General features: G+C 61.8%; 1 protein-coding gene and 1 long non-coding RNA gene across 2 annotated transcripts; both read right to left on the reverse strand.

The window, feature by feature from the left end:
• Positions 1–309: 309 nt before the first annotated feature.
• Positions 310–11,410, reverse strand: LOC119094585 (PR domain zinc finger protein 10). The gene is made up of 16 exons (XM_037217648.1): positions 11,116–11,410; positions 10,176–10,382; positions 9,341–9,502; positions 8,459–8,626; positions 7,911–8,099; positions 7,373–7,506; positions 6,632–6,798; positions 5,781–5,958; positions 5,440–5,586; positions 4,904–5,092; positions 4,239–4,408; positions 3,678–3,837; positions 2,514–2,636; positions 1,401–1,562; positions 726–921; positions 310–404 (listed from the first exon to the last, which is right to left on the reverse strand). The coding sequence occupies exons 1-16, from the start codon at positions 11,387–11,389 to the stop codon at positions 310–312; spliced, it is 2,721 nt and encodes a 906-aa protein (XP_037073543.1). The 5' UTR covers positions 11,390–11,410.
• A 2,610-nt stretch (positions 11,411–14,020) lies between these two features.
• On the reverse strand, positions 14,021–15,745 carry LOC119094033 (uncharacterized). The gene is made up of 3 exons (XR_005093743.1): positions 15,716–15,745; positions 14,314–14,450; positions 14,021–14,071 (listed from the first exon to the last, which is right to left on the reverse strand). It is a non-coding gene; the product is annotated as an uncharacterized LOC119094033 (long non-coding RNA).
• Between the last annotated feature and the right edge of the window lie 973 nt (positions 15,746–16,718).

The following is a 16,718-nucleotide window of genomic DNA, read 5'->3' on the forward strand; positions in this document are numbered from 1 at the left end:
CCAACCCGCCGCGCCGCCTCCAGCCGGCGTCAGCGTCAACCCACGGCCGGTGAGCGGACGCCCGACCCTGGCGGCCGGCGGTCACCATAGTCCGGTCCGGTGGGCCGCGCTCGCGCCGGCCCGCCGCCAGCTCCCTCACCGGGCTGGCCTGCTGAAGGACGGCTGGGTGGGCGGCCTGCAGCAGCACTGGCTGCGGCGGCGGCGGCTCCAGGTCAGCGGCGGCGCCGGCGGCCGCCGTCCGCGCCGGCAGGCTGGCCTCGTCGCTGGTCGAGGAGTCCAGCTCGCCTGGCGGACCGAGCACGCGTGTCGTCACGCCGCCGTCACGCGCGATCTCATGCGACCCGGCGGCTCATCGGATGGCGGCTTATACCCGGACGCTCGCCAGAAGAGGTCCCTTTCGATATCTGCGCGTGGTTGCAACTCTCGGGGGCCTCAACCGCCCCACCCCCTCCCACGAAAAAAATCGCGAAGGCCTACCCACCAACCCCCGTTGGTACGTGTGGACATTCTTCCGCCGACGCAGCCCATCCTCGTGACGCCACGGAGAGCGAGCTGCCTGCTCCTACGCCACGAGTCTCCAGTCACAGCCCCCAGCGCATCACCGACCAGGGCCTGCCCACCACCGCAGCTGTCGCCGGCAGCGGCCCCCCTCGGCCGCCGCCGCCGACCCTCTCGGCGTCTGGCCGGTGCAGGGCACCCGGTCTGACCTGCGGGGTCGGGCCGGCCGCCGGCGCCGCGCGGCCGCAGCAGCACGCGCGGCAGCTGACTGTCGGGTGGCATCAGCTCCACGTGCTTCTTGCGCTGGTGCTGCAGCAGCTTGGCGCGCGAGGCGTACTGCTTGTGGCACCAGGAGCAGCGGTGCGGCGACATCGTCACGCTGCCCACTGTCTGCGAGTAGCTGGTCTGGTCGGCGTTCTCGCCCTGCGGCCGCGGCCGGTCTACGGTCACGTCACGGGTGTGCTGAGACGACCGTCACACGTCGACGGCATCCAGGGCAGGGCAGGGCAGGGCAGGGCAGGGGCAGGGGCAGGGCACGGACAGGTACCAATCCGACGGCTTCAGTCACAACCGCGGAGAAAGAGAGCACGCAGGCTACGCGCGGGGCCTGCTGGGGGACGGCCATCACAACGGTGCAGGCGGGGGCGCGCCTGACTCACAAGGCGGGCGAATGTCACACACGGCCACGCGGGGAGGGGCAGACGAGGCGGACAGCTGAGTCGCGGAGACACCCGCCACACGCGGCACGCAACGGCTGCCCGCAGTCCAACGCAGCGCAACACGGCCATGGGCTGGAGCAGCATCGACCGTGTGAGACCACACAGCGGACGGAGGGGCGCAGTTCGCTTAACGCAATATACAGCGAGCTGCGCTGGTCGGTCCGGAGGCGGCCGTCTACTGACCGGCGACAGCTTGACGCCCCTCGAGCTGACGGGCAGCTCTGCACCCGGGTGGTTCTTTAGGATGTGCGCCTTCCGCTTGGAGCTGCTCTTGTAGGTCTTCTCGCAGTACTGGCAGTAAAAGTCCTTGGTGGTCTTCAGGATGGGCAGCATCAGCTCCGGCACCTGCGACGCCAAGACCGTCCGGTTAAGGATACTCGCTACGCTCCGTGCCAGAGTATCAGGGGGCAGCGGACGGCACGTCTCCGTCACGATACCCGTGACCGGATGTTCTGTTTACCGCAGTAACTCCACTGCAGTTCCCGGCAGCTCAGGTAAGTGTTGAGCACGACGTCACCGTCCCACATTTTTAAGTTCAAAGCCGACGTGTGTCCAACTAACTCAAACCATGCAAGGCGGTTTCCTTCGCCCGAGCACTCAAGTCGCACCGGAGCGGTGGCCGGGCGAGGGATGCCTTGCATCAGACCCGGAGCTGAGGGCCTGTAGGGCGTGCTCTGTGACCTTTAGCCGCGGCCTGCCGCCAGCCAGACGGCGTCGGCCTGTCGCTCAGCGGGGCGGCGTCCCCCGGCGGCGGCGGCGACGGGAAGTCCCGCCGGTCGGCGCCGCCCCCTGACGGACCGGCGCCCGGTCAGGCGGGCGCGCCACGCCGCTCCGGCCCCCGCTCACCGGTCACCCAGGTGTCTGGTAAATGTCGGCCAGGCGCCCCTGCCCGGCCAAGCCCAAACCGCGATGTGAAACGTGGCAGCCGTGGTTTCACCTTTGTCCGGGGGACCTCTTCGGGACGGCTGACACCAGCTCAACGTACTCCCTCACCACCCCCGGGCCTTTGCCGGCTGGAGCGCCCAGCCCGGACAGCGCGTCACGGGCATACCTCGCCGCCGTCTTTGGACGGGAGCCGTGCCAGACGTATGCCATGCCATGACAACCGGCGTACCGTGCGTAGACGCCGCCAAGCGCACGGGGTCCCAAACCGCGCAGTCACGACAACCGACCGACCGACCGACCTGACCTGACCTGACCTGACCTGCCGTGACCCAGCCGTGAGAGGCCAGCGGCGCTCTGGCCTGCTCACGGTCCGGCTCGAGCGGTACCGCACCGGGACGGCCGGCTGCTGACCTGTTCCGGACCCATGTCCGGGTGCCGCTTGGCCAGGTGATTGACCAGCATGCCACGCCGCTTGAAGCCAAGCTTGCACTTGTGGCACTTGTAGATGAAGCGGTGGTAGTCGGTGGGCGAGACCTGCGGCCGGACACCGGTGACGTCAGCGTGCGGCGGATGACGTCGGACCGGCCGGCGCGAGCTCCTCGCGGCGGCGGTGACGAGGAGTCAGAGGACGACGGCCATGTCCGGACAGCCTTCCGTCGTGACGCCGCCGCCGACTCGATGCGTTCCAGGCGCGGATGGGTCGTGGGTGGTGCACTGTGGCTGACTGTCAAGCTGGACGACAGTGGGAGGGGGGAGGGGGGCTGCTGTTCAGGCACTGAAGAAATGAATGTCAAACGCAGCTAATCGCGGGCATTATTCAAAGCAAAACGCATTGACATGCGCCAGAGCTGATGAGAAATCGGAATGGCAATAGTCCTTGTTCCATTAATACCCCCTCGGAATGAAATGAGTGTTTTTGGCTGTATCATTCACCTACAATTGTCATAAAACCAGCAATCAACAAAGTCCACAAACATATCGCGCCCCAGATCCATGTCGGTCGTCGTTCAGAAGCCTCGTCCTTATTTAAGAGAACAACACAAGAATTACGAATCCTCACAACACGAGCGCCACACCGCTGCCGCTCGCCCGCGCACGTGCCTCAGGCTGTGGTGAGTTCTGGGACACGGACCTGGAGCTCACACGTCTTCCAGATCGCAAAGTGTGAGAAAGTGAGCCACAAGGTTTACGTAATATTTTCATGTTGTTAATCATGGACATGACGAGGCAATGGAACTCGTCAGGTTTATGACTATCCCAATAGCTTTATCATGATCTGCACGCTCATTTAAATGGTAATGGGGTATATTACCTCGTGCACATGATTAAATTGCCACTGGCAACGGCACACGAAGACACGCACGCACGCTAACGCGCGCACACACACACACGCACGCACGCACGCACGCACGCACGCACGCACACATACACCTCAACAAATATACAGCACCATGTGCACAGAGCCACGGCTAATTTGTACGTCGACGGCAGCATGGGCCCCCGACAGCCCTGTTTGAGGCAGCATCGCGGCCAGGCAGCGCGCACGGCCGGCCCGCGGAGTCGGCGGCCGCCCACCTTGGACGGGTACTGCTCCTGCTTCTGGTGCCGCAGCGCCCTCTCCTGCGCCGCCTTCCGCTCCGCCGAGTGCAGCCGCTTGACGTGTTCCTTCAGCTTGTCCTTGCGCTTGAACTGCTTGCCGCACTCGGAGCAGAGGAACTCACGGTGGTCCGAGTGCCTGTGGCGCCGGGCGGGCCGGGTCAGCAGGGTCGGCCGGGTCGGCAGGGTTAGCAGGGTCAGCCGGGTCAGCCGCCACCAGACGCCCTCAGGGCAGCTGGGTGACCCCCACAGACGGCACCGGGAAGCCCAGACTACGAAGACGCTCAAAGGGGCGCCCATAACATCCTGGGTGTGGGGGTCTGAGGATCTCGAACCTTTCAACTGCATTTATACGCAAACTGCAGCACACCCGGGAGTGCCTACTGAATGCAGCCGTGCTCACATCCGTGTACACCCACACATGCCGCGACCCTCAGCAACCGATCACCGGTGTGAGCTCCAGCCCCTGACAACCATCGCCTAACTGCCCCCCCCCTGCCCCCCCCCTCGCCGCCCGCAGAGCGACGCCGCGGGCCTCACTTGAGCATGTGCAGCTTGAGCTTGTCCGTCGACTGGCAGGGCTTGTAGCAGAGCGAGCACACGAACACGCGGTCGTTGTGGAACGAGCGAATGTGCTTCCGGATCACCATGTAGCCGTCGAACGACTTCTCGCAGTGCGGGCACGTGTACTTACCGTCCACCGCATGCATCTGAGGCGACACACAGCGTCAGTGCAGTACCGGTGGCCGCTGTCGGAGGCGGCGTCACCGGCAACACAGCCGCTAACCGGGAACAAACATATATTATCGTCAATTTTCTCAGCTTTAGCAGGTGAATATGAAGGTATTACCCTGATGTAGGTGGGGCCTAAGCACGCACAAAGCGGGGAGTCACCACTAAACTCGTCCACTTGATGCGACAATGCTGACGGTACGTAAAATGAGCCCTGTCGCATTACCACGTGCGAACACCAGACGCGAAGCAGCGGGCCACCCGCTGCCAGATGGTTGATTGTGCCTTCCAACCTCCTCCCCACTCAGACAGCACACGGCCTTCCTCCCCACTCAGACAGCACACGGCGGTCTGCCCACACCCGACGGCGGCCGGCGCCCGCAGGGGACCACGTCCCGCGACCCACCGGACCCAGCGCTGGGCCCCCACCCTGGTCCCACCCGCGTCCAGAGCCGGCGCGGCCCGCCACTCACCCGCACGTGCTCGCGGAGCGCGGTGATCTGCTCGAAGGTCTGCCGGCAGAGCGGACACTGGTAGCGGCGCGCCGCCGCCGAGTGCACGCGCCGGTGACACTGCAGCGCCGACACCGTGAAGAAGCGGCGGCCGCATGTGGAGCACGACACGGGCTTCTCCTCGTCCGGCACGTGCGTCAGCAGGTGGCGCTGTCGACCAGGGGCGCCGTCAGGCGCGTCGTGAGAGGCGTCGTGAGGAGCGCCGTCAGGGGTGCCGCCAGGGGCGCCGTGAGGGGCGAGCTCAGGCGCGCCGTCAGGGACGTCGTCAGGAGCGTCGTCAAGGGCGTCGTTGGAGGCGGCGGCGGGGACGGCAGTACGGCGGCGGTTCGCCGGTACACAACAACGAGCCCACCGGGCACTGAGTTCAAAATTCAGACAGTTTCCCTTCAGCAAGGTGCACCAGCTGCTGTATGAGCACCCTCAGAGTTGTAACCCATTGATCGGCCTGAGCACCGTTTCTCCGTCCGACACTGCGACGGGCCGCCGCGTCACACCACCTTGAGCCACTCCTCGTGTGTGAAGGCGCGGCCGCAGGGCGTGCACTTGAAGGGACGCGGGTCCTGCGGGCCGTCCGTCTCCGGCGACATGGTCTCCGTGCCGTGCGAGGCCACGTGACAGATGAGGTCCTCCTTCACCAGGAACTCCTGCCGCCGGCCGGCCGCCGCACCGGTCAGACGGCCGCGTCCGCGTGCAGCGGTGTCAGCTCCGGGCACACCACACAGCGTGCGACACACGGCAGCGCAGCACACCAACATACGCTGTGGCCGGTACATGAACAAAACGTTTGTAAGCTTTAAAATTGATTGGTAAACTGCCGGATGGCTAGATGGCGGCTAACCTTGCTACATTCGGGGCAGTCGAGTGGCTGGTCGGGCGGCAGGCCCAGCTCGTCCTCGTCCTCCTCCTCTCCGGCTGCCAGCGAGGCGTCCTCCAGGTCGAGCGCCGCGTGCGCCAGCGTGTGCAGGTTCAGCGTCGACGCCGACTCGAAGTGCAGCGGGCAGTACTGGCATTGCCATCTGTCGGTCAAAACGGCAGGCTTGGGCGGCGCGGTCGGAGTCATCCGCGCGTGCACTCCGCATGAGGGGGCGACTCTGTACTGCAAACCCTACGATAACGCAGTCAACGACTAGAGGGGAGGGGGTATGCTGCTGCTTCCTTGGTTTCTTCGTGGCAAAAAGACACCGTTGCGATCAATATTGTACCGACCGTGGCGGCTTTCTGCCCACTAATTCGCGAAAGGACATTGATCTGACAGCCAGGTTTCACGATATCTGAAGACAAAGTGCCATTACTAATGCAACCTTTTCAGCAGTCATGCACTGACAACTGTTTGCACGCCGTCCCGTTGAGCAAGCCTATGCGGCTATGTAACCCCAGCCAATACGCACATACACATGCTTCCTCTGCATACATCCTTCATGTATTCGGTTGGCACAAAAGCTTAACAGTACTACTATCTGCTCATCAAAGAAATGCGATTTAAAATGGAGGGCCAGGTGTGTTTTATCCGTCACATTCTTCTTTGTATATCTGCCGCATCGGTAAACATTGCGCATTTGAAGTCCGCATGGCCGTGAGAGAAAAAAACGACGCAATGTCCACCTCCATTCACACTCCACTCCATTATCAATTGGTTCTACCGCTGCGGTGTAGCTGCCGCACCATCCGCCGCCGGTGAAGGGCGCCCACCTGGCGGTATCGCGGCGGGCGGCCGTCTCGGCCTGGCGTGCGGCTCTCTGTCGGCCGCTGGCCTGGCGGGCCCGGGCCGGCCGAGGGCGGACACCACACTCGTGACGTTCCAGCGACGCGAGGCTGACGAAGATGCGGTCACAGGCGTCGCAGGTGAGCGGCCACTCCTGGGGAGACAGGACATGGGTCAGAGGCCATTCCGGGGGAGACAGGACACGGGTCAGAGGCCATTCCGGGAGAGACACGACATGGGTCAGAGACCACTCCTGGGGAGACGGGACACGGGTCAGAGGCCATCCCGGAGGAGACAGAACACGGGTCAGAGACCACTCATGGGGAGACGGGACACGGGTCAGCAGTCACTCCTGGGGAGACGGGACGCGGGTCAGCGGTCACTCCTGGGGAGACGGGACACGGGTCAGCGGTCACTTCTGGGGAGACGGGACACGGGTCAGCGGTCACTCCTGGGGAGACGGGACACGGGTCAGCGGTCACTTCTGGGGAGACGGGACACGGGTCAGCGGTCACTTCTGGGGAGACGGGACATGGGTCAGCGGTCATTCCTGGGACGACAGGACACGGGTCAGCGGCCACTGCTGGGGAGACAAGACACGGGTCAGACGCCACTCATGAGGAGACAGGACACGGGTCAGCGGCCACTCATGGGGAGACAGGACACAGGTCAGCAGCCACTCCTGGGGAGACATGACACCTGACCCGGTCCTCCCCGGCTGCCCTGACCTGGTCCTCCTCTGGCGCCGGCCGGTAGCGGCGGGGCGGGCGGCGCGGTCGGCTGGCTCGCGGTTCGCCGGCCGCACACTGACACTCGACGCCCTCCTCGCAGACGGCGCACGTGGGCTCCGAGAGGTTCTCGGCTGCCGGCAGACGGGCACGCGTCAGCCACAGATACCGAGGCGCAGATGGTTGTGAGCGGTTAGGCGTCCAATCACCGACCAACTTAGACGACAGCCGCAGCAGAACTTACCGGTGTTGGAACTAACTTGGTCGGCAAAATATACAAAACGCGCGCATTCCTGTCCAAGGCATGCTGGAGCTAACATGACCGTCGCCAAAAGGCATCCAAAAGGCAACGCCACCAAAAGGCAACAGTCGGCTCGGGCCAGAATTTCCACAACGAAACTGCACACAACCACCAACGAAACAAACCACTGCCAACACGGCCACCGACGCGGTCGACCCGCGCCAGCGCTGGGCGGCGCTCGGAGGCGAGTGACCCGGCCGGCGGGCGTCCGGGGGAGGGGGGGGGGGGGGCACCCACGTTTGGCGACGAGCATGGTGAGGCCGCGCCGGGCGGCGTACGGCAGACTGTAGCCGGCGCGCAGCTCCTCGCGCGGCTCGATCACGCGGCTGCTGGTGAAGAAGAGGTGCGAGCCCTGCTGGTTCAGCACCAGGTTCTGCTGCGCCAGCGTCTCCGAGCGGCGCACGAAGCGCATCCAGTTGCTGCAGTCTGCAACAGCGGCCGCGCGCCGGTCACGGCCCCGGCGCGAGTCCGGCCCTCAGGCGAGGCGGACGATTAAGCCGTCACGTGTGGGGCCGCTTTCGTCGAGCTCTGTCCAGTTCAGTCCGGCACAGCCCCGTCCAGCACATATCAGACGGGAGGCTGACCGGGGAGTGAGCAGTGCGCGGCCGGGACCGGTGACGTCATCGTCTCGACTCGCTCGCTTTAACGCAGCCCCCGCTTCACGGCACGCGCGGTCGTCGCTGTCAATACTGCCACACCTCCACCGAGCACTCCCGCGCCAGAGGCGGAGGCACGGCCGGCGGTGCGCCTGGCCGGGCGCGCGCGGCACCGGCGCCGCCTCTGACCGGGGTTGGAGACGTCGACGGTGTGCAGCTGGCCGCCGGAGTCGACGCTGAGCACCAGCCCGGTGGGGTTGGGCGCCGTGCCGCCGCGGTCGCGCTTCACCACGATGCCCTCCATCGGGCCGAACTGCGTCCGCTTGGGGATCGTCTTCTTGGCCGTCACGCCGTACACTGGCGGCGGCGCACGCAGCGGGTCACACCCCCAGGTAAGGGGAGACTGGGCGAAATGGCTTGGTAGTCACGGTAAGTCAAAAAAAAAGAGGACAGGTTTTAGTCGACATTGTCACTGTGGTATGAAGCAAGCGTGAACGTGCCATATTCATCGGCAAAAAAAACGGCGCACCATCATACAAAAACACACTTTAGTGTACATGCCACGATTTTACCAACGCATTTTCGTACGGATCATAGTCAGGCGAACACATGTTTTGGTCTCTAACTTACAATCCCACGAAGGTACCTTTTCCCACCGACAGCGAACCACGGTCGTCTCGACGCAACCCAGCGACGCCAGGCCGCTCGCGCTCCCGTGTGAGTGTGTCGGCTCACCTGTCTCGCCCTGGTCGTCAGAGCCGGGCGTTGCGGGCTCACCTGTCTCGCCCTGGTCGTCAGAGCCGGGCGTTGTCGACTCACCTGTCTCGCCCTGGTCGTCAGAGCCGGGCGTTGCGGGCTCACCTGTCTCGCCCTGGTCGTCAGAGCCGGGCGTTGCGGCTCACCTGTCTCGCCCTGGTCGTCAGAGCCGGGCGTTGTCGGCTCACCTGTCCGCCCTGGTCGGTCAGAGCCGGGGGGCGTGTAGACTCAACTGTCCGCCCTGGTCGTCAGAGCCGGGCGTTGTCGGCTCACCTGTCTCGCCCTGGTCGTCAGAGCCGGGCGTTGCGGGCTCACCTGTCTCGCCCTGGTCGTCAGAGCCGGGCGTGACGGCCCGGATAGCCAGGTAGCTGGTGGGCAGCGAGGCCCAGGCGCGGCTCTGCATGGGCCGGTCGCTGATCAGGCGCACCTGGTGGTCAGGACACCGGCCCCGGTAGAAGCTGCAGCACTCCTCGCACCCTGGCCGGGCGGAGACGGGTCAGCAGCGCCGCCGTCACAAGTCGAGGCCATCCACAAACCGGTGCTTACAACCCACCCACTAGTGCTTACAACCCACACACTGGTGCTTACAACCCACACACTGGCGCTTACAACCCACACACTGGTGCTCACAACCTACACACTGGTGCTCAAAACCCACACACTAGTCCTCACAATTCATACACTGGTGCTTACGACCCATACACAGGTTCTCACAATCCACACACTGGTGCTCATAACCTATTTATTGGTGTTCACAAACCACACACTGGTGCTCACAACCCACACGCTGGTGATCACAGCCCCTGCCCCCCCCCCCCCCCCCTCCCACTGGTGCTTATAACCCATTCACTGGTGCTCACAACCCACACACTGGTTACCCACGGTGCTCCACACAACCCTGGCGCGACACAACGAAAGCTGGAGAGAAAAGCAACCGAGTTTTCCGCGAAGAAGAGGTGCAAAACCAAAAATGGCTTCAGACATACAAACGAGTTTCATGCACCGACGTCTGCCGTAGGTCAATCAAAACGAAGCCCTCATCTGGCCGGCATCAGCCCCACCACTCCCCTCATACCGCCAGCTGCTGGAAGCCAGTGCCAGAGCGTGGCGGCGCCTCAGCAGCGCGCGCCTGCGCCGCCGCGCCACTCACAGAAGTCGTTCTGGTGGGCGGCCTGCGCGCGCTCGTCGCCCGCCTCCGCCGACAGGTGGCTCTGCTGCTCGGCCTTCAGCGCGACGGCGTCGGCGGCCAGCGCCGCGTCCAGCCCCTCCGACAGGTAGATGACGGGCAGCTGGCTGACGTCGGTGACGCCCGGCCGAGCGCGGCGGGCCGGCGACGGCCGCCGTCCGTCCCCCGCGTCTGGCCGGCCAGGTCGTCAGTCGGGGGCTTCACAGGAGGACGCCGCCAGTCGGCCAGCGGCTCGTAGCGTCTACAGCATCGGCCGCGCCACCACACGACAAGCGACCGCAGCCCGAAGTGTCCGCAGACCATCCGTCGAGCACACCGGTTTTGGCGCAAGGTTCAGCCAGGGCCAATGCGTCTGTCTGGTGCATTACTGAATTCGTGGACGAAGTTCAACGCGCATGTGTCAGCGCCCAGCGGCACCATGAAACTGACTGGCGGAAAAACTGACGATGGAAAGTCTTAAACAATGGGCGACACGTTCACAAGTTCGGTACCAGCAGCCACCGCACAATCAAAAGCTGACTAAGACAACCACGTGCTCTTTTGAACTTCGGGTATTGCGTAGGACCAGATACACAGATGCCGAGAGAAGTATCGTCACAAGGCATACCGCCAGGTCGTCTGACTGACCAACACACCTGTCTATCCTCGCCTGCCACCCTTCCAGCCTGGCCATCTGCCCTGCCCTGGCCTGCCTTGGCCTGCCCAGTCCTGCTTTGCCCTGTCCTGTCCTGTCCTGTCCTGTCTAGCCTAGTCTGGCCAAGCCAGCTGCCTAGCCTAGCCTAGCCTAGCCTAGCCTAGCCTAGCCTAGCCTAGCCTAGCCTAGCCTAGCCTAGCCTAGCCTAACCTAACCTAGCCTAGCCTAGCCTGCCCTACCCTGTCCTGCCCTGCCATCTGACTGACTGACCTGGCCCGCCCTCCTGCTCATGCATGTGGCCCACGCCATGCGCGGCGGCCTCCAGACCCTCCGAGTCGTCGTCGGTCGAGGGCCGGTAGCCGCCGTCGGCGAGCGCGGCCCGCTGTCGGGCCACCACGCCGTCCAGTGCCTCTCCGTCCTCCGACTCCATGCTGGAGAGGCCGCCCTCGCGCTCGAACAGGCGCTCGCGGTGCTCCAGCGGCAGCAGGCCGTCCTCGGCGTCGCACTCCATCTCGAGCAGACCCTCGTCGGCGTCCGGCTCCATGTGGAGCCGGTCGGACGCCAGTGCCAGCAGGCCGGGCTCGGCCGGCCGGCGGCGCGGCGCCAGCCGGCTCTCGGCGCGCTCGCGGCGCAGCGCCTCGCGCTCGTCCGGCCCCAGCTGCGGCTCGTCCGGCGGCTCGTCCGCGCCGCGTCCCGCCGCCGGCAGCTCGTCCAGGTAGTCGTAGATGACGAGCGTCGCGCTGCCCGCCTCCGACTGCGAGCCGCAGCGAGTGCCGGTGTGACGGGCGTCGGGCAGGACGGGCGGGGTTCGACACGCTCACATCGCATCCCCGGGGGCGCGGACACAGCGCCACCACACGCGACAGCCGCACAAGATGGGGGACTCTCGCCAGGAACGCCAGGAACATGTCCGAAACGGCATGCGGACACCGGTATCTCCCGCCAAATGGCCTCGGTGGCGCCAGACCACAACCAAGCGGTCGTACGCCACACCGCGAAGACCCGACTGCTGCACGGAGTGTGCGCGTGACGAAGGGGAGCCCGCACACGGCCGCCGCACCTCGCCAGAGCTGACCCTCACCACGTAGCGCTCCTGCACCGAGGCCATGATGACCGAGTCGCCGACCATCTGGCCGTCGGCGAGCTGGAGGCCGTGCGCGGCGGCCGAGGGTCCCTCGCCGGGGTCGGGCTCGGCGTCGGCGGCCGGCGCGGCGGCGCACGACAGGTTCAGCCGGACGCCCGAGCTGCTGCTGATGCCCTCGTCCGGCTCGTCGTCCGACTGGGGGCGCGGCGGGCGGGGCCGGTCACGCACCGGCGGCAGCCGCACTGCGGCCGGCGCACGGGGGCAGACACACCGGTGAGGGGGCTACAGCGGTCACGGCCAGGGTGGCCGCCGCCGATAAGGGGCTGCTAAATACAGCCGCGCGTCCACTGCGTCCGTCTCAAACGCGACAGGACTGTCGTGCGCAGCGGTCAGAGGTGACGGTACTGACCTCCGAGGGTGGCAGCGGGTCATCGAGGTCAGAGGTGATCCCACTGACCTCCGAGGGTGGCAGCGGATCATCGAGGTCAGAGGTGATTCCACTGACCTCCGAGGGTGGCAGCGGGCCGACGAGGTCAGAGGTGATGGCACCGACCCCCGAGGAAGGCAGTGGGTCATCGAGGCCAGAAGTGATCCAAGCGACCTCCGAGGGTGGCAACGGGTCATCAAGGTCAGAGGTGATGGTACCGACCTCCGAGGGTGGCCATCATCGAGGTCAGATGGTATTGACTTCATCATGGTATCGACTTCCGAGGGTGGCAGCGGATCATGGAGATCAGAGGCAATGACACTGATCTCCGAGGGCGGCAACAGGTTATTAAGGTCAGAGGTGATGGTACTGACCTCCGAGGTGGGTAGCAGGCCACCAAGATCAGAGGTGATGGTACTGACCCCCATGGGTGGTAGTGGGCCATCGAGGTCAGAGGTGACCCCACTGACCTCCGAGGGCGGCAGCGGGTCGGCGCCGTCGGCGTCGTCCACCGTCGAGTCGATGAGGGCCGACATGCCGGGCGTGGGCGGCGGCGCCTCGGAGCGCACCGAGGCGGGCCCCTCCAGCTGTCCGGTTGAGGACGACACCAGGTAGCTGTCGGCGGCAGTAGCGTCCGAGCGCAGCAGCACGCCGCCCGGGTCCCCCTGGCGGCGGCCACGCGCGGGTGTTAGCGGCGGCGGCGGCGGCGGCGTACAGCCGAGCGGGTGGCGCACGCGGCGGCGGCCACGGCAGGCGGGCGGGCGGGCGGCGGCGAGCGCGGCTCACCTGGTAGACGGGCGGCGCCAGCTGCTGGACGCCGGACGGACCGGGCAGCGGGCTGAGCGGCATCGGATGCAGGTCGGACGGGCAGAGCAGCTCCCCGCCCGCCGGCGAGCAGGCCCCGGCCCGGCCGCCGCTCAGCATCGGCCACCTGGCGGCAGGTCGCCGGTCCGGTCAGGCAGATCCGTCCTCAATGAAGACGCCGACGGTGTGAGACGATCACAACGATGGCGATTATACCACGCAGTTGGTTATTGTACCACGGAGTTGGACGCCATATCACGAAGTTCGTCACAACATGGATGCACACAAAATGCAGTGATATAAGGTAATCTGTATCCACATATATGTATGTATGTATGTATGTATGTATGTATGTATGTATGTATGTATGTATGTATGTATGTATGTATGTATGTATGTATGTATGTATGTATGTATGTATGTATGTATGTATATATGTATGTATGTATGTATGTATGTATGTATGTATATGTGAAAGTGGATAATAAGCAGTGCAGCAAGCGTCGATTCCACTGATGAACAGAGTGTATCATTTGAGAGTTCCTCACAGGTGGTCATGAGCCTGGCACAGAATCCAGAAGAGGGGAAATAAGTTAGGTTGACGACCACACATCCCGTGAACCCGAGCCCGGCTGGTCGGTGGGTGTGGCGTCGACACGCCCTGCCCTCCCCGGCGCGCGAGCCGACGGGCCATTGTGGCACCGGCTGCTCAGCGCGTTTGCCAGCCATCCGGCGCCGCCGCTGGGCCGCCGCTGGGCCGCTGACCTGTGCTGGCCCGCCTCGGAGCCGCTGGGCGCCGGCGAGCCGTAGCCGCTCGCCGCCGAGTAGCCGGCCGAGGTGGAGGGTCGCGGTGACGTCAGCCGGCCGTACTCGGCGCCGTCCGAGCTCACCTCGTCCGCCTCGCCCGCCGCCTGCCGCCGGACGGCCACCATTTCATCGCGGGTGGGGACGACACCAAACGCCGACACACAGCAGCTCGCGGTCCAGCACCCAGTGAAAGCGAAAAGGCAGAGCCTGGGCAGGTAGGAATACAGAAATGCAAATACCTCGCACGTCAGTCTGAAATTAGATCAATCAGCCCATCAGCATACTGCAAGCATGTGGCCACTGCAGTCCAGGACAGCACTCCAGCAGTGTCCTCTGGTGGGCAAACCTGTGAGCTGCTAGGCTGCGGCTGCCACTGGCCCTGGCTGCCGCCGCTGCTGCCATCATCTGCATCATAGCCCCGAGCCTGTCGGCCACGACGCATCACCTGCTGCGCCAGGAGGCCTGCCTTGTGGTGCTCACGCACTGGGGATGGGCACAGAAGTACTGATCACAATGGCTGTAATGTGCTGTTATTAGGCAGCATGGGCATGTTACCTTCTGCATTTTGTGATGACAAAACAAACACAGAACAAGTAGCCTGTGACCATGACACATTGTGATGTATGTCAGGTGCAAAGATGTCCAGATATATTCACCATGTATTTTTGGGTACCTGAGCAAGTGCAATGACAAGTTCTAAGTAATTGATGCCTTCAACATATCTACTATTCACTATATGCAGGTTCCAGTGGGCATGAAATAGCTCCATGGTTTTTTTTTTAAATTGCAGACCAGTTATCATGCCACTAATATATTCTGAAAGTTCATTTTACAAAAAAATATCCATAGAAGGAATGTAATAATGCTAAAGTCTTGACTATTTTGCCAGGTACCTTTGAATCCATTTACTTTTTAAGCAGTTACACAGCCTACATGCCTAGGGACAATACTGCGAGCTGCACATACAATGCACTTCATCAGACAATGCATCACATTTCATACAAGTAAAGAAGACCTCAAAAGCTTGATCTTTAGCATTGTGAGTTATGCCCATAATAACTGACATTTAATCTTGCATTCAACATACTAGGGTCCAATGCAATACAGACATTAAATCAAGAGACTTTTCATGTGTTTCATGAAGAAAAGGAGTAAAACACAAAACTTAATCAATTAAAAACAGCTAAAACCAGCCTAAAATATTGTTGATGACACATCTATTGTCCACATCCCCCTGTTGTCATGTGTATTATGGCTAGATGCCCACAAGTTGATCACAAAACAGCATGTTGTCTGCCACATTTAAGGAGACCTTGTTGCTGGTGCCTGCACATTATACAACCTATGGAAAGTTTCAAATACCAAAAAGAACTAGAAATAGGAAACACCACATAGAAATGGAAATGGATCCTTTACTAGTAATTTAACGTAGGTACCCAATCTGTGCCAATTCCAGACTTATCAAGGATCAAAATGAAAAATATCCTTACACAAAAATGACCCAATGAATATCAATGCACACGATTTATTATAGTGGCTGGACAGAACAAATTCTGTGGATGTCAACCCGTTACTCATGCCCTATCCACCAACGTCTCCCGCAAACTGGCAGCCACGCAAGGACGTATTCGGCTTAGCTTCGGCCCGTTAGCGAATCCTAAAATGAGCATGTGTATCCAACACATCACAAGACTTTCCAACAATCAGAAATTGTTCGTCGCTTCACAAACATCTAACCGGACACCCACCCACAAGCCGTCCGCTCCGTTTCTGTTTTCTCCCCCTCTCGATACAATTTTCCACGCTTTCAAGGCTCGGTAAATGTATGAGAATGTTGGTAGATTTCGCTCTGCACCATAAATGACGTCACTTAAAATCAATGAAACGGATCTACAAAGAAATGTTGAATCTTTGATGGAGTTGAAAAGCCGTCATTTCAAAAAATTACTCAGAAGTGCGATGATTTTCAAGTGGAGGCTGTTGGAACATGGCCACCCCGCGGAGGTTGCGGGAGACCCCTGGGGCCGAGGGTCGTATCCTTGTTTGGCAGTTTAAGACGCTTGGCTGGCTCCTATATCATACAAGAACGGACCCCGACGCATCAAAATAAAGTCCCGAGCTTGAACAGTTTCTCCGAATCCCAAAAAGGGCCTTCTCCATCCAGCACTCTCATGTTGGCACCATGGGTTTCCAGTGGGTCAAGTGGACCTAGGTGGGCAATGAGCTCCGCATGGGCAAGACGGTGTGATTCAAATGGTGTCCACATAGCCCCCACCACAATCCAAATGTTTATCAAATACTTTTATGACGCAAATGAGGTGGTACTTTTCATCAAGGCGACAGCCAGACACGGTTAACTATCTATTTTGTCGACATCTGCTGTATGCAACATCTGTGCATTGCCTTCGGATGCACACGATGGCGACTAAGGTTTTTGGTGACCTGTTCTTAAAAAGTTGCGATGTGCCGCAGTGCGTCACACGACCGTAAGATTCTTGTCGTAAATTGCAGTACATACGTCCTGGAAGAAAGTCGAGTTATTTCTGGCTTTATTGCTAAGGGTTGTTGCGAAAAAACGACGGAAAGTGCTTCTCGGATAACTTCATTTTCTCTCTGAACTCCCTGTACTCCTTCTGCAACCTGAACTCGCGTTACGCGAGGGATTTCTCATACATCATTAGTTAGATTTCTTGATTTTTTTCTCGCTTCACTCTTGGGCGGCATCTCACATACTGGCCACCACTGCGTTAC

This window comes from Pollicipes pollicipes, unplaced genomic scaffold, assembly GCF_011947565.3.
Source record: "Pollicipes pollicipes isolate AB1234 unplaced genomic scaffold, Ppol_2.1 Scaffold_4002;HRSCAF=4701_pilon_pilon_pilon, whole genome shotgun sequence".
NCBI classification, from domain to species: Eukaryota; Metazoa; Arthropoda; class Thecostraca; order Pollicipedomorpha; family Pollicipedidae; genus Pollicipes; species Pollicipes pollicipes.

Excerpts from the sequence above, each read along its gene's own strand:
- LOC119094585 (XM_037217648.1), bottom strand. The coding sequence starts at position 11,389 with ATGGAGCCGGACGCCGACGAGGGTCTGCTCGAGATGGAGTGCGACGCC. Across the intron at positions 8,627-9,340 it reads TGACGACCAGGGCGAGACAG|TGTACGGCGTGACGGCCAAG; the intron begins GTGAGCCCGCAA and ends CGCCGCCGCCAG. Across the intron at positions 2,637-3,677 it reads AGGAGCAGTACCCGTCCAAG|GTCTCGCCCACCGACTACCA; the intron begins GTGGGCGGCCGC and ends GTCCGGCCGCAG.